At 36.7% G+C, this 20962-nt stretch overlaps 1 protein-coding gene across 1 annotated transcript in view; it reads right to left on the bottom strand.

Annotated features, from left to right (window-relative positions):
• Positions 1-3708: 3708 nt before the first annotated feature.
• LOC149260022 (LEAF RUST 10 DISEASE-RESISTANCE LOCUS RECEPTOR-LIKE PROTEIN KINASE-like 1.2) overlaps positions 3709-20962 on the bottom strand; it is a 36036-nt gene continuing 18782 nt past the window's right edge. The window contains exon 3 of the mRNA XM_089456194.1: positions 3709-5088. Within this exon, the coding sequence (XP_089312320.1) occupies positions 3890-5088 (1199 nt within the window). The 3' untranslated portion in view covers positions 3709-3889. The remainder of the gene's footprint in view (positions 5089-20962) is intronic.

Raw genomic sequence — 20962 nt, 5'->3', positions numbered from 1 at the left:
AACTTGTTCTGTTTTCTCTTGATTTATTTTTCAATAAATATCAGCGGCTTAAAAAGCATGGGACAATATTGGCGACCAACTTGATAGGTTGTGCAAATCAGCTGGGAGAGCGCCGTGGGACAGGCGGCATTCACTTAGTTCTGCTGAAGTATTTGATTTGGATTTTTATACTATAATTTTGCTCGGAATTTCGGGAATATTGCTCACTAAACTTGTTTCCACCCGTAAATTTTATTAATTGCTGAATTTTGTGACAAACATTTCGGTGATTTTTTTCCGAAAATCCGTGATACTCCAACTTTCTCCTGAATCTTATAACATTCAGGTGAACTTTGTCCTAAAATCCGTGATACTTCGAACTTTCTAACTAAAGTTTCTGCGTTTGGCGAATAAATCGTGACACCTGAGCTTTTTGAATCGTGGTATCGTGACTAATGTATTTTAAGCCGTAGTATACACTTCTTCAAATTTGGTTGGAAATTATATTTTAAGCCGTAGTATACACTTCTTCAAATTTGGTTGGAAATTATAGAAATTTTGGTTGGGAACTTTTTTAAATTTAAGTTATAGTTATCAAATTTCAAGATTTTCAGTGTTTTATAGGTTTTTGATGGCATTGAATTCATTTCCACCATTAAAAAATTAGATTAAATATTCTTACTAGATTTTTTGAAATATTTTTTTGTCAAATTCAAACAATTTGGTCGAATAAATTTGAAAGCTAAATAAAGTCACTTAAATTTTTATAATAAATTCCATTATCTTAAAAAACAATTATTAACTTTTTGTTTTTAAAATCAAGAGAAATAATAGACTTGTCACCTGTCATCCAAAGACCTAAGATAGACCTAACACTATATTCTTAAGGCTAAAGCAATTGCTCACAACATTCACTACAAAGGTAAACCAAATTTCAAATCTAGGCAAGGCCCCTATATTGGTTGGCAAATGCCTTCCAGTGTGAGATATCCACCCTTAAGCCTAGCCGGATGAGCAAAATTTTTATTAACTTAATATTCAAGCATCAGTTAGTAATAAGATACATTATTAAGGTATTCTTTGTGACATTTGTCATGTGTGCCATTCCACTACACAAGCACAAACATTAAAAATTGAGACCTATTACAATTTTGAATAACTTTGGCCAAAGCATTAGTGATACATGAACTAATGTTTCTTCCACATATTCTTTTTATTCATATCCTTTGTTGGGGAAAGAAGAGATGAGGGGAATTTTTTTGAAATTTTTCTTATGTATGAAAGTACTACCCAGGAAGGTATTGACATTGTGCACTCTAGAACTCATAGTGGCTTAACATACCGTGCAGATGTGCAACAAAGGCCAAACACTACTGCATGATAACCATTTTTTTCTCAGTGATAGGGTATCTGCCAACAATGCAGGGTTGTTGGATATGGACTAAGGTGGCTATTTGGCTAAGTGTAGTGCGGCTCACGGCTGAGCGTTTACACATACGAGGACAACTCATCTAGGTGAGTTGGAAAAAGATTCCTCGAGTCTTATATGAAAAACTACCCTATATAAAGGATGACCTTGTTGATGATCAAGATTTATGTTGTTGGTTGGTTCTATTGTTCGATTGTTCCACTGATTAGATGTTGCTCAGTTAGTTGCTCAGTGGTTGGAAATTCTATTCTATTACGCTATGTTTTCTTTTCTATTATCTAATATCATCTTGTTCTATCGATAGATTCTATGGAATTAATTTTATTGAGGCTCTGACATAGTGTCGTTTTATGGATATTGTGGATTTTTTGTTGTATGGTATTAACTAGTAAGATAATATGAACATCCATTTCCTAAGTATTTGCTATTGGACACATGAAACTAAGTCTTTATTGTTGGACACATGGAACTAAGTCTTTGTTGTTGAAACTAATTCTTTTTACTTATTAATAAAATATGATCTCTCCTTGAGATTTGTTCTAGATCTATGATCTTGTTGTTTAAATACTTTATATCGATGGTGAATGTTATGAATGGATTATGAGATTGCGCAAAGTTCTCGGTTCATGTACGTGTAATTACATTGTCTGTTGTAGTTAGCTATCAGTGTATAATGAATGGACCCTATTTGCTATTGTATTTTCATGTTGAAGTTAATTCTGCATTTACATTATGAAGACCTATTAGGAAATGAATTCTATGTCTAAAACACATATAAGAGGTTAACCATGATATGCCTTTATTCAGACTTCATATGCATGTAATAGCTCAAGCACTAAAGAATGCCTAACATCTCAGAAAAATCTCACCATAGGTCCCTTCCCTTAATTGTGGCTTGGAATATGGCTAGAAAGAAACTATGCCATGTCTAAAGACAAGGCCACTTCTACAACCAAGATTGTTTTTCAAAACCTAACCAATATTATTTTGCAAAGCCTAGCCATTACATAAAATGCTTCTAGCAGGGAACCTGCTCTCAAGATTGGTTTTCAAAGCCTGGCCCTTTCATAAAATGCTCGAAAAAGGAACCTACTCTCAAATTATTGTTTCAAATCATTATCTCATAGGGAATCACCTCTATCTATGCCTATGGTCCCATTTTCAAAATGATATAAATTGGATAAAAGGAGTAGCTAGAATTTGCAATTATACTCTCAATCCAATTCTTAAGAAAATACAACAACTAGAAAATACAACAACAAATTCTCATCTCTGTTGATGTCTATGGGTAATTTTAAAAAGTCATAAATTAGGTAAAAAGAGTTTATCTAATTCACAATTATACTCTCAATCCAATTCTTGAGAAAATACAACACTAATGCACATTTGAAGTCACAAAATTAGAAAGACCAACAACAAAAATATTTTTCTAGACCCTCATGTAAGTAAATTCTACAATATATATAGATGTTTATTGATGTTTCTTATTACACTTTTACATTTTGTAAATGATATTTGAGATGAATACAAGACTCCTTATGGGAAAAATATAAAAAGACTCTTAATATATAGCTTTTGCAAAAGATAGACAGTTACCATCATCCTATCACCCTCCCAAAAAGACTTTTTATCAAATACTACATTTTTATAAGGTTCAAAATCAATGAAATACCATGAAGCATCTATAGTTTGTAATATTATTTTAAATAAATAAAATTACAGATTTTTTTCTTTGAGAAAAAAATTCATAATCTTCAAAAAATTATATCATTAAATTTAAGTAAAAAACAAAAATGTTAAATATTTAATTTAAATTATATTTATGTAAAATAAAATAAAATAAAATTAGTAATTTCATATAATTTTATTAATCACCAAAAATATATTTTAAATATTAAAATTTTCCAAACTACTAAATTTAAATATAAACTTTCCAGATTAATGAAAAAATTAAATCAACTATAAACTGTTCAAAAACAAAATGGAATTAACTATATCTTAAACCATATTCTACATTAAGAAAATATGATAAAGATAATATACCTATTTGATTATTAAAAATAACTTTGCCACTTTTCAAAACCCTTTCGTGAAAAAAAAAACATCACTCCACACCACGAAATAGAAACAATAATGGAGTATATTTGTTCATAACATACTGATATCATATCAGAAAAATACGGTTGGCAATGGTACGACTAATGTCCTAACATTTTTCGAGCTAAATATGTTAACAGAGGTATTTAGATATTTCCTTTGGGTTAAAATTTAAAACCATACATAGATGCATGTTCTGTAAACCGGCCAGTGAAACAACTACATTGTCACAAACTAACTCCTTTGCAGAGATTGGATTGATAGTGTAAAACAAAAAGCGTAAAGATGCATAGGTCGAAAGCTGTACAAGCTGGATATCAACCCAAAGTGGATGGAAAGTATGGTCCTCCTTGGTCTACTGCTGCTGAGTTATAACGCAGATATTTATACACTACTGTTGGGAGTGGAGCTTATGCTAGGCCACTTGTACTGCACAGATATGGGAGATACTGCCTCTGTCGTTGGCTGTTTGATGTCGGAAAATGATTCCGACTGTTCACCTCGAGGTATTGAGGTGAGCCACGAATATTGTCTGATTTGCTCCAGCTGAGCAACAACTTCATTCATGACTGGTCTGTCATCCCTCTCTGACACCAGACATCTGAAGGCCAATTCTGCAAATGCAGTTACCTCGACCTTCAATTTTGGATTCATTTCAATCTTCAGCTGCTCATCCACTATTTCATGCAAAGCCCCTTCCTGGATCTTTGTTACCGCCATGTTCGCAAGGTTGATTTCTCCTTTCTTCCGATTTATGTCCACTGCTATTTTGCCAGAGATGATCTCCATCAAAACAACCCCGAAGCTGTAGACATCGGATTTCTCCGTCAGTTGATAACACTGATGGTATTGTGGGTCAACATAGCCGGGTGTGCCTTGTGGAGCAGTGGTGACATGTGTGGCATCATCGGGCATAAGCCTGCAAAGCCCAAAATCTGCTATCTTCACATTGAAATCCTCGTCCAGGAGAATATTAGAGGATTTAACATCTCTGTGGAATAAAGGCGGTTCAAGGCTGTGAAGGAAAGCCAGAGCCTGGGCAGTTTGTATAGCAATGTTCAAACGAGTGTCCCATGCCAATCCCTTGGGGCCTCTGCGATGGCCATGAAGATGAGCAGCCAAGGTTCCATTTGAGACAAATTCGTATACGAGCAGAAGCTCTGGAGTGTCTTCATAGGCACAGCCATAAAGACGAACCACGTGTGGATGATTCAACGTGGAAAATGTCATCACCTCGTTGATGAATTGTTCGACTCTTCTTGGATTATCTTGATAAAGTCTCTTTACAGCCACACTTCGTCCGTCCCCGAGTTTTCCAAAATAAACCACTCCGAACCCTCCATCCCCAACTTCGTTCTCTTTATGGAAGCAATTTGTGGCCTGACAAAGTTCTTGGTAAGAGAAAATAGGAAAATTACGTATCTTAAGCCCGCTGAGTCCACTTTCCTCCATGTCCTTCCTTTTGTGTTTGCTGAAACCACTAGTAAAATCCCGGATGAGAATTTCTCTCTTCTTCACATAAAACATCATGAATAGTAGTATTACTGCTACTGCTGTCAGAAGAGCCCCTCCAATGGAGCAACCTGCAATCGAATGAAGAGATTGATAGCAATCCCCAAAGAAAATATTAATGGAAACAAGATGCAATTCCATGGCCACCGAGACAAGACATTGATAGGAATTCCCCAAAGAGAATATTAATGGAAACAAAATGCAAATTCACCTTGACTGAAATCATATATTTACCTGCTATAATTGCTGATTTGTTTGGACCTCCTGTATCAAGGGTCCACAGTTTTTGTTAAGAAAATGATACTTGAGATATCACGAAGCACATATACACAGCATAATGTAAAAACACTATCTAACCTGTATAAGCACAAAGAGAAACATATACACATAACTTCATTAACAATCCTATAATCATCATCAGAAATAAAATTATTTGTTGTTTACAGTTCAGCAGTTCAGCAGGATTAATAAAAGAAGAAGCGTGTAATTCCTTTTTGTAAAAAAAATATAGTTAAAAATTGTTGAAAATATAATTTCAACTGCGATCGCCGATATCTCATCGGCAAAGTCGAAGTGAAGGAATTATAAAGGAGCTTTTGTGTTTGCGATGAGCGATCGCCGATATCGCATCGGCAAAGTCGAAGTGAAAGAATTATAAAAGAGCTTTTGTGTTTGCGATGAGCGATCGCCGATATCGCATCGGCACATCGCTATCGGCAATATCATAGGGTCGGGGTCTTTAACATGAGTTTATTTGCGATGCGATCCGATCGCATATCGCAGATCGCAACATATGTGTGTGCCCCAACTTTGTGTTCCGATTAAATGGTTTTTTGCGATGCGATCTAATTAAAGTCAAAGGGTGAAGTATGGGCCAGCATTAAATGAATTATACGTGAAGTAAAAGTTTTTCACTTACCGCCAGTAAATGTCAGTAAAACAGTAAATGCTATTTACTGTGGGTTGGTAAGTTTTGATGAATTTTTTTTAATTTTGTTTCAGCAGGAGTATGGGCACAAGTAAAGCCTGATAAAAACATTTAATTTTGTTCATTTTTTTACGGAAGCATGGCAAGTGGAGACGTATGTAAATCTTTTTGTTTTATTGCCATGAATATATATATGTAATTTTTTTTGTGTGTGAATTGTATGTAGAAGAGGTATGGTAATGCACAGCAGTGCGATGTAATGAAATTGAAGAGTGATACACAGCAGTGTGAAAAAGGGATAGAACTAGATGATGTAATTTTTGGTGTAGGGAAAAACCATGTGTGGTTTTGCACAGCAGTGCATGAAGGAAATGGTGGAGCGATTTTTTGTAAACCTGTGTTATTATTATTTACAGCAGAAAACTTATGTAAACTTTTATTACAGCAGTAAGTTGTTGTTTTTCACAGCAGTGAATATAAAAGGGATTTTACAGTGGTAAATCTTTGCATCAGGTCTTAATGAATAGAATGTTTTTAATGGTGGTGAAATACTCTGTTTCTTCATGAAATTCTTTTAAGCTGTCTGTGCACAAAAATCCTGTGGAGGTAAAACAGAGCATTGCCTCTGTGTGTTTGGTTTTTGGTTTTTGGTATTAACTCCAAATAAAAAACTTTCCCAACAGTGGTATCAGAGCAGGCTTAGGCTCTTGAAGGTGTTCAAGAAGCTGAAGGGAGAAGGTTGTTGCTGCAGAAAAACTTCTCAGGCAAACAGAAGACTCTGACATCAAAGGATTCAGGTATTTCAAAAGTTTTTTTTGTGTTGCTGAAGAAACAGTCAGTTTTTTTTTTTAAATACACAGTCAAGGAATGGCCAGCACAAGCACTGGTATGGGTTTGTTTAACACCCAGCTCCCACAGTTTAATGGGAAGAACTATGACTATTGGTCAATAACTATGACAGCCCTGCTTGCCTCCCAAGACTTATGGGAAATAGTTGAAGATGGCTGTGAAGAACCAGCAGATGAAACTGAGTTCAATGCATTAACTCAGGGAGAGAAGGATCTGCTTAAGAACAATAGGAGGAAGGACTCAAAAGCCCGTGTGTTGTTGTATCTAGCAGTAGACCAGAGTATGTTTCCAAGGTTAGCAGCAGCTAAGACAGCCAATGAAGCATGGCAAACCCTTAAGACAGCCTATCAAGGCATGGAGAGAGTGAAGACAGCTAAACTACAATTGCTGAGAAAGGATTTTGAGAACTTGAACATGAAGGAGTCAGATAACATTGACTCATTCTTCACTCATGTGATTGGTGTAATCACACAAATGAGAACTCATGGAGAAACCATTGAAGATAGAAGAATTGTGGAGAAAATATTGAGGGTCTTACCCTCAAGGTTTGATGCCATAGTCACCACCATTGAAGAAACAAAGGATCTCTCAAGCTATTCAGTTGATGAGCTACATGCATCACTGATAACATATGAGCAGAGGTTGAGTAGGAATGAAAACTCATCTCTTGAGCAAGCCTTCAAGACCCAGATGTCCTTTGGAAGAGGAAGAGGTCAAGGAAGAGGAAACCGAAGAGGAAGAGGCAGAAGCCAGAACAGAGGTGGAAGGAACAACCCATCAAATGCACAAGGAAGAGGCAGCAATCCAAATCAGAACCAAGGCCAAGGCAGCAGCCAACAAAGAGATCAACATCATGCTCAAGGACAAAGGTATGATAAATATAATGTTCAATGCTATTATTGCAAAAAGTATGGACATTATGCTAGTGATTGTAGAAAGAAACAACATGATATGAACAGCAGACAAAATGCAAATGTTACAAGAGAAAACAACAGTCAAGAAAATGTCCTGTTAGCTTGTAACATGGCTGAAACACATAGTGAGGACATATGGTTTTTAGACTCAGGTTGCAGCAACCATATGACCGGAAACATAGCCTTCTTTTCTGCCCTAGATAAAAATGTGAAATCAGAAGTCACACTAGGATCTGATAGTAAAGTGTCTGTTATGGGAAAAGGAGAAATAAAAATACTTTCAAAGCAAGGAGAAAGGAAAACCATAGCAGATGTCTACTATGTCCCCGGAATGAGATGTAATCTCTTGAGCATTGGACAGCTTGTCCATAAGGGGTACAATGTTTTCTTTAAAAATGATGTGTGCACCATCATGGATATACCACCCAGCAAAAGATGCATTGCTGAAGTGAAGATGACAAGGAACAGGATGTTCCCTCTCCGGATCCGGGCAGACTTGAAGAACAAGAAGGAAATGGCAGCAGTCACCCAAGAGGCCTTCCAAAGCGTGCCAAAGGATGAGAACTGGTTATGGCACTTGAGATTTGGGCATCTCAATTTTGGAGGCCTAAACTTATTGAGCAGAAAAGGAATGGTAAAGGGATTACCATTGATAGAGAAGCCTGACAGCCTTTGTGAAGGCTGCATTTTGGGAAAACAACACAGAGAAAGTTTTCCATCAGGGAAAAGCATAAGGGCAAAGACACCCTTAGAGATCATCCACTCAGATTTATGTGGACCAATGCAAGCTCCATCATTAGCTGGCAGCCAATATTTCCTAACATTCATTGATGACTGTACAAGAAAGACTTGGATATATTTCCTTAAAAACAAAAGTGAAGTGTTTGAGAAATTCCAAAACTTCAAGGCATTTGTTGAAAACCAAAGCGGGCTGCACATTAAAGTTTTGAGAACTGATAGAGGAGGTGAGTATATCTCCAAGTAATTCCTAAGATTCTGTAGAGAAAATGGAATTCATAAACAGTTTACAACTCGGTACACCCCACAGCAAAATGGAGTTGCTGAAAGGAAGAACAGGACCATCATGGATATGGCAAGAAGCATGTTGAAGGCAAAGCATTTGCCAAATGAGTATTGGGCTGCAGCTGTACATTGTGCAGTTTATATATTGAACAGGTGTCCTACAAAAGCAGTCATGAACAAGGTGCCAGAAGAGGCATGGAGTGGGAGAAAGCAAGGAGTCACCCACATGAGAGTTTTTGGGTGTGTGGCCTATGCACACATACCAGATCAGCTAAGGAAGAAGTTGGACAACAAAGGGGAGAAATGCATCTTCATTGGATACAGTGATGAATCCAAAGCCTACAGGCTGTACATTCCATCTACCAAGAAGTTCTTTGTCAGCAGGGATGTTCAATTCATTGAAGAGGAAGCTTCAGATGGAAGCATAGAGAAAACAGTGAATGTCAAAAACTGTTTGTCTCATGATGAAGATGATGAGGAGGTGGCTAAAATACATCCCCAAACAGCAGTGCCAACACAAGGACAGCAAGGTACACCATTGAGGATCAATGAGAGTGCTTTTCCAAGCACACCACAAGGAGGAAATTCAAGTGCATCTTTAAGCACTTGCACACCAAGTGAACGAGGTAAGAAATTTAGAAATCTAAGTGATATTTATGAAGAAGGAATGAATTCCTTATTTGCCTTGTATTGTCATGTTGATGATCCTATTCATTTCGAAGAAGCAATTAAAGATAGGAAATGGATAGAAGCTATGGATGAGGAGATGAATGCCATAGAGAGAAACAAAACATGGGATTTGGTAGAGTTACCAAAAGACAAAGAAGTCATTGGTGTGAAATGGGTCTACAAGACCAAGAGCAATGCTGAAGGCAAGATTGAAAGGCACAAGGCAAGGCTGGTTGTCAAGGGGTACAAGCAGCAGTATGGAAGAGATTATGAGGAGACTTTCGCCCCGGTTGCAAGAATGGAAACCGTGAGAGCAGTGCTGTCCATAGCAGCACAAAACAAATGGAAAGTCTACCAAATGGATGTGAAATCAGCATTCCTAAATGGAGTGTTAATGGAAGAGGTCTATGTGGAACAGCCTCTCGGATATGAGAAGAAAGGTGAAGAGCACAAAGTGTGCAGATTGAAGAAAGCTCTTTATGGGCTGAAGCAAGCGCCAAGAGCATGGTACAGCAGGATAGATTCATATCTATTGGAGAATGAATTTGACAAATGTGAAGGAGAACCCACAGTCTACATCAAGGAAAAGGATGGTAAAATTTTAATTGTTGTCTTGTATGTAGATGATGTTATTTTCACTGGAAATGATAGTTATCTTATTGAGAATTTTAAATCAGTCATGAAGGATGAATTTGAAATGACTGACATGGGTTTGTTGAGATACTTCTTAGGCATAGAAGTAGATCAAAATGAAAAAGGAATTTTTATATCTCAAGCAAGATATGTAAATCAAGTTTTGGGCAGATTTAACATGGAAGAATGCAAGGCAGCCATCACTCCCACAGTAATAGGATTAAAACTCAGCAGAGAGGACAGCAGCAAGGATTTTGATCCTAGTTTGTATAAAAGCATTGTGGGCAGCCTTATGTATTTAACAGCAACTAGGCCTGATTTAATGTATGCTGTTAGTTTGATTTCCAGGTTCATGGAGAGGCCGAAGGAGGCACATTGGCAGGCAACAAAGAGAATTTTGAGGTATGTCAAAGGTACCAAAATGTTTGGCATATTATATAGTGTCTCAGAAAGTTCAGATTTAATTGGTTACACTGATAGCGATTGGGCTGGAAGTGTAGATGATCGGAAGAGCACTTCCGGTTATGTTTTTCATATGGGTTCAGGAGCCATTTCATGGGCTTCTAAGAAGCAGTCCATTGTAGCATTGTCTACAGCAGAGGCTGAATATGTGGCAGCTACAGCAGCAGCTTGTCAGGCAGTATGGATGAGAAGAATGTTGAGAAGCTTAGGCCAAGAGCAGGCAAAAGCGACAGTCATCTTTTGTGACAATAGCTCAGCCATTGCATTGTCAAAGAATTCAGTGTTTCATAAGAGAACGAAACACATTGATACAAGGTTTCACTATATCAGAGAATTGGTAAGCAATGGAGAAATCAGTTTGCAACATTGCAGCACTCAGGAACAGGTCGCAGACATCTTGACAAAGCCATTGGATCAGAAGAGCTTTGAATTTTTGAGGAAGTGTTTGGGTATGATTGAATGCCCGACAGTTGAAATTAAAGGGGAGTGTTGAAAATATAATTTCAACTGCGATCGCCGATATCGCATCGGCAAAGTCGAAGTGAAGGAATTATAAAGGAGCTTTTGTGTTTGCGATGAGCGATCGCCGATATCGCATCGGCAAAGTCGAAGTGAAGGAATTATAAAGGAGCTTTTGTGTTTGCGATGAGCGATCGCCGATATCGCATCGGCACATCGCTATCGGCAATATCATAGGGTCGGGGTCTTTAACATGAGTTTATTTGCGATGCGATCCGATCGCATATCGCAGATCGCAACATATGTGTGTGCCCCAACTTTGTGTTCCGATTAAATGGTTTTTTGCGATGCGATCTAATTAAAGTCAAAGGGTGAAGTATGGGCCAGCATTAAATGAATTATACGTGAAGTAAAAGTTTTTCACTTACCGCCAATAAATGTCAGTAAAACAGTAAATGCTATTTACTGTGGGTTGGTAAGTTTTGATGAATTTTTTTTAATTTTGTTTCAGCGGGAGTATGGGCACAAGTAAAGCCTGATAAAAACATTTAATTTTGTTGTTCATTTTTTTACGGAAGCATGGCAAGTGGAGACGTATGTAAATCTTTTTGTTTTATTGCCATGAATATATATATATATGTAATTTTTTTTGTGTGTGAATTGTATGTAGAAGAGGTATGGTAATGCACAGCAGTGCGATGTAATGAAATTGAAGAGTGATACACAGCAGTGTGAAAAAGGGATAGAACCAGATGATGTAATTTTTGGTGTAGGGAAAAACCATGTGTGGTTTTGCACAGCAGTGCATGAAGGAAATGGTGGAGCGATTTTTTGTAAACCTGTGTTATTATTATTTACAGCAGAAAACTTATGTAAACTTTTATTACAGCAGTAAGTTGTTGTTTTTCACAGCAGTGAATATAAAAGGGATTTTACAGTGGTAAATCTTTGCATCAGGTCTTAATGAATAGAATGTTTTTAATGGTGGTGAAATACTCTGTTTCTTCATGAAATTATTTTAAGCTGTCTGTGCACAAAAATCCTGTGGAGGTAAAACAGAGCATTGCCTCTGTGTGTTTGGTTTTTGGTTTTTGGTATTAACTCCAAATAAAAAACTTTCCCAACAAAAATAAATTATTACCTAATATTATTTATATAAAAATGATTAATATTTTTGAGGAATTTCTGAAATTACAAATTTTAACTCATTATTTAATATTATGACATTGTTTTGATAGAAAGGAAACTAAAGATTTATTATAATTATTTAGTTATATGATAATTGCTTTATAGTCAAATTTATTTGAGTAAGCATGGTTGGATAATTGTTTTATAGTTAAGTTTATTTGAGTGATGATGATGATAATGATGATGGTGGTGATGGTGGTGGCGGTGGTGGTGGCCGCGCAGAGGACAGCTAATGATGACGATGACAATGACAATTATGTCAAATTTAATATTATTTAATATTACAACATTGTTTTAATAGAAATGAACTAAAGACTTATTATAATTATTTAGTTATATTTAGTTATATGATAATTGTTTTATAGCCAAATTTATTTGAGTAAGAATGGTTGGATGGGGATGACGTCAAATTTATTTTACTAAGAATGGTTGGATGATGATGATGATGATGATGATGATAATGATGATGATGATGATGAAGAAGTGTTTTTTAAGTTTGTTTAAAAATATTTATTATTGAGAAGACCTATATTCCTATAAATTTTCTAAATATTTATTTGTAAATGTGGGTACTTGTACTTGAGCCCTGGAAGAATTCTTTTTTTGTTTTTTTTCAAAAGAAAAAAGCATTAATTTATATAATGTACTATTGCATATGTTCAAAAAGTGTCTTTGTACAAAAATATTACACAGGTCTTCCAAAAGGAAAACTAGTAAGAAAAAAGTGAGGTAAGGGTACATATCTGCCATAGTTCTAGTAAGATCTACCAATGCATCAGTATGTAAAGAAATTAAGAAAAGATATGTCCCAATTTCTAGACGAGACAAAATGTGGAGCATGACTAGTGGTCAAAATCACAAACCAAAATATGAAGAGAAGTATAATGTTGCTATGGGAGGGGGATAGTACTCCCCTTCTTTGACAGAGAGTCTGCAACCCAATTTTTCTCTCGGAAAATGTGTTGGGGAGAGACCGAAGAGAATGTCCCTTTGAGGATATTAATCTGAGAAATCCAAGCAGTAAGATGAGGAGCAATAAACTCAGTGTTTCTCAACAAACCTTCAATTAGTACCTGTGAGTCCCTATATACAAATGGGGTGTCAATGGACAGTTGTCTGGAGAACCAAAAAAGTCCCTAGAAAGCTAAGAGTTTAGCCCTCATGTTTGTATCTTGTATTGACAATTTTGGTCCACACGAATCCATACACAACAACCACATTGAGATTGTTGGGCAACACCATCAAAGAACCCCATCAGGAAGTGCAAGGGATGTGAAAGAGATATGTGTGAATGATCCGGAATTGGTCGAATGTGAGTCCTGACATTCTCCAACCGTAGTACGATCTTTTACATGATGCAGTGAGAAATGATAATAACGCCCTCAAAGATGTGTCCATTCCTGGCACACCATATTTCCCAAATTGTCAGGAAATAAGCCTCCATAATCTTACCTCCCCATGCTAACCACCATTGGATACATTCTTCTATGCATCCAAATCTTCTGCAAGATAGATTGAAAGAAGATAAAATTCCATTCCAAACCGTGATAACAGTTAAGCATTCAAGGAATAGATGAAATTTTTTTTCGGAAAAGTTTTTGCCTAAAGGACATCTCCCTGGCCCATTGAATCCCCTTTTACATAGATTCTCCCACGTGAGGTTCTTGTTCCTCCAAACCAGCCATATAAATAGTATGATCTTAATAGGGATGTCAAGTTTCCAAACCTTATCGAACAAGCAAGAATCATGTAGAGCATAGATAGAGAGGATAAGATACCTATAAGTGTCCTCCACTTCCACCAAACTAGCCCGCAGCTTTCCAACACAAGTGATGAGGTACCCCTCCATTGTTCTGCATGTTGAAAATAGCAACAAGAAATACTAAAATTAGAAATGCTATAAATAGCATTTCAGGTACCAACGTTGAAAATAGCAACAAGGAATGATAAAATAGAAATGCTATAAATAGCGTTTCAAGATATATTCCAATTTTAATTAGTCCTTGAATTAAAATTGAGAATTAAAATTTGAATTTGGTCTCAGCGGCTATTTGAAAAATAATTAATTAATTCATCTTGAGTTAATTAATTGGAGAAAATCAAACATGAAGTCTTTATGAAGACATGCAACAGTTATCCCTTTGATTGAGGAAGTTATCCCTTAATTAAGGAGATAAGGATGAGTTTTATTTGAGTTGTAATTAGTTAGCTCAGTTAAGTGAGTTAATTCTAGTTAAATTAGTTCCAAACAGTTTGTGGAACTAATTGTGAGTTCAGTCACTTAATGCATGCATGCATACAACTAGTGTTCTCTCATAAATAACTCATGCATGTCAGTTAAGAGAAATACCTAGTTGAGATTAAAGGAAGGGACAGTGGACTATCAGTTGGAGGAATTTTCCTATAAAGGAAACTCATCCATGCAAAAGGAATTCACTCCTTCAGGATTGCACAGTTATTTCAGAGGTCAGAGCAGTGTGTGAGGTGAGAATCACACAGGATACAGTTGGAGGACCCAGGAGAAACTGCGCAAGGAAATAGGAGGCTTGGAGGACTGAAGGAAGGCATATGTGTTGTCTATTCTATCTATGAGCAGCAGTGAGGGATTGTACTGAGAGCTAGATAGCTTGAGAGATAAAGATTTGTGTAATCCAGAGATATTCCCACTTGTATGATAATACATAGATTGGGTTTTTTAGCTGAGGCTTTCCCCAGAGTATTCTTTTATGTTCATGTGTGATTGATTTCTCATTCTCTGTTATATTTGTTCCGCTTGACCTTGCTCAAATTTATTAAGCTTCCGCAAAGTTTGATAGTAGAAGTAGATCAAGTATTTTTCTTTAGTTACATTGCATTATCAGGTGATCTACAGTGATAATTTCTACATGGTATCAGAGCTAGCTGATCCATAAAGTAAGGGATTGTACTGAGAGCTGGATAGCTTGAGAGCTAAAGCTTTGTGTAATCCTGAGATATTTCCACTTGTGTGATAATACAGAGATTAGGGTTTTTAGCTGAGGCTTTCCCCAAAGTATTCTTCTGTGTTCATGTGTGATTGATTTCTCATTCTTTGTTATATGTGTTCTGATTGATCTTTCTCAAATTGATTAAGCTTACGCAAAGTTTGATAGTAGAAGTAGATCAAGTATTTTGCTTTAGTTACATTGCATTATCAGCTGATCTACAATGAGAATTTTTACATGGTATCAGATCTAACTGACCCATAAAGTAATTTCTACATGGTATCAGAGCGAGGTTTTGTAGAAAAAGTTCTACATGGTATCAGAGCCAGGTTTATCAGAGTAGTGAGTAGTATACGAAGAAGAGAATTCGAAGTACAAAAAATAAAAAATAATTGAATAAATATATTAAAATAAAATTGAGCTGCGAGTTTGCAGAGCAGATCTGAATTTTTAATTTTAATTTTAGTTAATTTATTAATTTATTTTTCACAAAATTTTCAGAAACAAATAGCAGATCTGGATTCCGTCTGAAAAAATACCCAAATTCAAAAAAAAAATCAGCTGAATCAGAGTTTGCATGAGGGAGATATCGTTGATTTAAAATCAGCTCTTTTTCCATAAATGTCGTGATGGTAGGAAAGATGAAACAAATTGGTGTGCTAGCCAAAAACCTGTATGCACTTGAGGTACAAGATGCATGCATAGCCTTGAAGAACAAGGCAGAGGTTAGATACTTGGTGGTTGAGAGGGAGAGTAAATTATTGCTCAACATGCAGTCCCAGAAGAAGTCTCAGACAATTGTGGAGGAGCCACAATTGGAGATGGTGAGAGGAGACCGAGTGGAGGCATCCACTCATGGAGAGACCTCCATTAGGGGGGAATTTCAAGCCAAGTGGGCACAAGGATCACATGCAGCCATTCCTCCAGGTGGGAGGTGGGGCAATGTGAAGTAATAGTTCCAAGAAGGTTGAAATAGGGTTAGGATCCTTGAGGTACCCAACCTATTTGATTAGACCTTGCTATGGGAGCCCCGATGAGGAGTAGCGGGACTGGCTGAGTGGGTAGAGATGGATGCAAATGGAACGGAAGAGAGAGCTACAATGCAGGAGTCCCAAGACAGCGCAGAGCTAGCAAGCTACAGCAATGCGTGAGGCATAGGAGTGTTGCACCAGTGCAGGATGGCACAGAGAGGTGTGCAATGGTGTGAGATGCAGGGAGTTGTTGCAGCAGTGTAGATGTCAAAGAGGGAGCACTTGTTAGTGGCAGAGGAAGCTTCATCATCAGAGGGTGTTTCGAGCCCAATAGGGAGGTCAGTTAGGAGATCAATTACTTACTTCTCAGTAACTGAGTTGCAGTGCAACAGTGGCCAGCACGATGCCACATGATGAGAGGAGGTGCAATGCGGATGCAGTGTTGGGAGATAGGACCAGCGGCAACATAGATGCAGCAGAAGGAATCAGTGTGATTGATGCAGTCAGAGGTCAAAGTGGCAGAGGCTAGAGCAGTTAGATATTGAAGGGCACAGAGGTGCAGAGTTTTCAGTCAAAAAAGGCAATAACAATCAGAGACTTTGATGATAGAGGCATCATTCTGATTCGGGTTGGATATTTTTTTGTTTCTGAGTTGTTGAAGCAACAACACTAGGGAGAAGTGTTGCATGCAAAACATTCCAAAGGTTCAGGATCGGGTTCAAATTGAATGCCTTTCTTATTAAGAGGGTGTTGAAAATAGCAACAAGAAATGCTAAAAATAGAATCAATATAAATAGCATTGCTATAAATAGCATTTTAGGTACCAATGTTGAAAATAGAAACAAGGAATGATAAAATAGAAATGCTAAAAATAGCACTGTTATAAATAGCATTTCATGATATATTCCAATTTTAATTAGTCCTTGAATTAAAATAGAGAATTAAAATTCGAATTTGGTCTCAGCAGTTGTTTGAAAAATAATTAATTCATCTTGAGTTAATTAGTTGGAGAAAATAAAACATGAAGTCTTTGTGAAGACATGCAACAGTTATCCCTTTGATTGAGGAAGTTATCCCTTAATTAAGGAGATAAGGATGAGTTGTATTTGAGTTTTAATTAGTTAGCTCAGTTAACTGAGTTAAGTCCAGTCAAATTAGTTCCAAATAGTTTGTGGAACTAATTGTGAGTTCAGTGAGTTAATGCATACATGCATGCAACTAGTGTTCTCGAGATAGCTGAATATTCTCTCATAGATAACTCATGCATGTCAGTACAGAGAAAGACCCAGTTGAGATTAAAGGAAGGGACAATGGACTATCAGTTGGAGGAATTTCCTATAAAGGAAAGTCATCCATGCAGAAGGAATTCACTCCTTTAGGATTGCACAGTTATTTCGGAGGTTAGAGTAGTGTGTGAGGTGAGAATCACATAGGATACAGATGGAGGACCTAGGAGAAACTGCGCAAGGAAATAGGAGGCTTGGAGGACTGAAGGAAGGAATATGTGTTGTCTATTCTATCTATGAGCAGCAGTGAGGGATTGTACTGAGAGCTAGATAGCTTGAGAGATAAAGATTTGTGTAATCCAGAGATATTCCCACTTGTATGATAATACATAGATTGGGTTTTTTAGCTGAGGCTTTCCCCAGAGTATTCTTTTATGTTCATGTGTGATTGATTTCTCATTCTCTGTTATATTTGTTCCGCTTGACCTTGCTCAAATTTATTAAGCTTCCGCAAAGTTTGATAGTAGAAGTAGATCAAGTATTTTGCTTTAGTTACATTGCATTATCAGGTGATCTACAGTGAGAATTTCTACATGGTATCAGAGCTAGCTGATCCATAGAGAGATTTCTACACTAGAAAGTCCTGATCGTCTAAGAGACTGAATAAATACTTCCCATCCTGCCGCATATGCACCTGTCAGGTCCATCTCCCTAGCCTGTTTCCAAATAGGAAAACTCTCATTCCATCCAACAATAGCTTGTTCTAACACAAATATGCCATGAGTGTGTAGCGTAGCAATAGGTCCCTTATTAAATCATGTGAAACAACCACCTCCTTAATGCTATCAATACCAATAATGATATGATTTCCCATGCCAAATTTTCAGTAGATTCTCTCCAAAAACAAATCCCTTTCATTTTGGAAAATTCTCTAGATATAGGATCTAGAATTGCTCCCAAGAAGTCCCAATCAGATCCAGTCTTCTTCCCTTTTCCTTTGCAAGTATTTTGTGGAGATGTTGTCCCTCCAGATTCCTTCCTTGAATAGTCCTTGCCACAAGGATTTCATAATAAGATCCCAACCAAAAATATTTATATCTAAAAGACCCCAGCCACCTTGTTCCTTTGGGATAGAAATACTTTCCCATTTTGTGATATGATATTTCTGAATTTCTTCCCTTCCCGCCCAAATAAAATGTGCCATGACATTTTTTAGTTTGTTAATAATGGCCGAGGGGAGGATGTATAAATGTGTCTAGTATAGAGTTAGTTGTTATAGTACAACTTGTGCCAATATGTATCGACCACCAAGGGACATCCATCAATGTGCCTATCCATTTATCATGCGCCTATATTTGTCAATTATCCAAAGCCAATCTACAATTTTGTAGTTATAAGGCTTGATTCTAAAGTCGAGATATGTGAGGTTATCACACAAAGGCTGAGATTGGAAGTTGAATAATCTTACAATCTCATTAATCTCCCCCGGATCACCTAATGAATATATTATATAAGATTTACCTTGATTTTTTAGCATACCTAATGTAGCTCCAAATCATTGCAATATATCATAGAGCACCCTCCATTGTGCCCTAGACACCATTCCAAAAGCTAGAATATCAACACAAAAATTTATGTGAGACCTTAATACGTGCACACAACCTTATACCATTGAATTGACCTCCTGAAACAACTGAAGTAATCTTAAGGATGAGGCAATCCATTACCAAAATGAATAACAAATGAGAAAGTGAATAGCCTTGTCATAGTCCTCTAGCAGCACTAAAGAATTTTGTACGGTATTCATTGATCAAAACTGCAAAATGTGCACTAGAAACACAAGCCATGATCTACTCAATGATTAGAGTAGATGGGCTAATCTTAGATAGGATGAGGTGCAAGAATGGCCAATCAACATAATCATAAGCTTTCCAAAGGTCCACCTTCATCACTAAACCCTAGTTTTTTTGGTATGTATGGAATGAATAATCTCCTGAGCGGTGGCCACTGCATCATGTATCATCCTGTTGTTAAGGAAATATGATTGTTTCCGTGATATGTGAATCTAGAGGGTTCCTTTGATGCACTTTGCAATAATTTTTGATATAATATTGTAAGTGATGTTGCAGAGTGAAATGGGTCAAAAGTTAAGAAAGAAGGAAGAGATTGATGCTTTAGGAATTAGGGCAATAAAAGTTGAATTTATAAATCTAGAAACATGACCCAGGGATCGAGATAACTCCACCATATTTAACAGGTTCGCCCCCACCAAGTCAAAGAAATTGAGAAAAAACTCCATCGTCCAACCATCTGGGCCCGAACTTTTATTTTTAGCAAAATACCTTAACAACTAGTGGATTTCCTTAGTTGTGACTGGCCTGAATATTGTCTCATTCATCTCCTCATTGAACATAAGTGGGTAGTCAAATGTACCCCATAACTTATCTTCTATGAATATTCCAGAACACCTTTGAAAGAAGGACTCAAAATAATGAACAACTTCCCTTTGAATTTCCTCAATGGTGTATACCATATCCCCACCACAACTCTGAATCTGCCAGATAGTGTTTCCATTTTTCCTTTGATTTGCATATTTACGAAAATATGTTATGTTTTTGTCACCTTCCTATAACGAAAGGGCTATTCTCTTTAATCTCCAAGTCGATTCTTGTATGAGTAGGATCTGTCACTTTCTACTCTAGAGTGATTTTAGCTTGTCCCAAATATGTGTAGATGGAGCACCTAGGTCCACTATGTTGCTAAGCTTTTCAATCTCTAAGACCTGCATTAAAAGTATGATAGATATGTGAGTGGTGTATGGAGCTTGGGCTCGAGTCTATTGGAGTACTATATCATGGGTTTTTTTTTTATTACTGGGTAGAAGGTAGATTAGCCAACCCTAATGTTCACGAGATGTTACAAAGATCCCTCGTCACTTCCTTCAATCATGTTTGCACATTTCTAGAGCTTCATCACATGTTGTCTACATAAGTTCTACAACAAATGAATTATTTCTAAGCTCTTGGGCTAGCCCTTTCTCCCCTCCAACTGCCCCTAGAGACCTTCCATACCCATGGAAAGGCTCACTATCTAATCTAATATCACTTATTGCCAAATTACTCTATATAGAGGAGATGGAATAAAACAACATATGTGGATTCTATTGTTTGATAAATAATTTGGCTATATATGTGCAAGTATATGGGATTTTTGTGTCTTTAATAATTCATTGTTATTTTTTATTATGTTACAGTCACTCATTCAAAGTCTTCTAACACGGTTTATAGTGGATTATTATTCTTCAAGAAAAAAATGGATATTCAGTTTTTCTAAGTAAATAGATTCATGTTTGATTAAATTGATTTGATCATTTACAATTGATATAACTCCTTTTCTTTTCAAAATACAAGATTCGTGCATTGTTATATTCTTGTCATACTTGGTAGGAAGTCTAGTAACAAAATTGTGAGAGCAACAAATTTTAATGGGTTTGGTACTCTTTTGTGGCCTTTTAAGATTATAGAAAGGTGAAAAGCCAAACAAGGCCATAAGTGCAAGATTGAAAATAGGGGGACATTTCTACCCAATGTAAGTAATAGGAATACATAAGTTTACATCAATAGATGTGAGGTTATCATGATGAATCCAGAGATATTGTTG

Source organism: Pinus tabuliformis, chromosome 6 (genome assembly GCF_031772625.1).
Source record: "Pinus tabuliformis cultivar Carrire ecotype Pingquan chromosome 6, CPIR1, whole genome shotgun sequence".
NCBI lineage: Eukaryota > Viridiplantae > Streptophyta > Pinopsida > Pinales > Pinaceae > Pinus > Pinus tabuliformis.
Note: the sequence above shows the minus strand (reverse complement) of the source record. Positions and strands in the feature narration are given on the sequence as shown.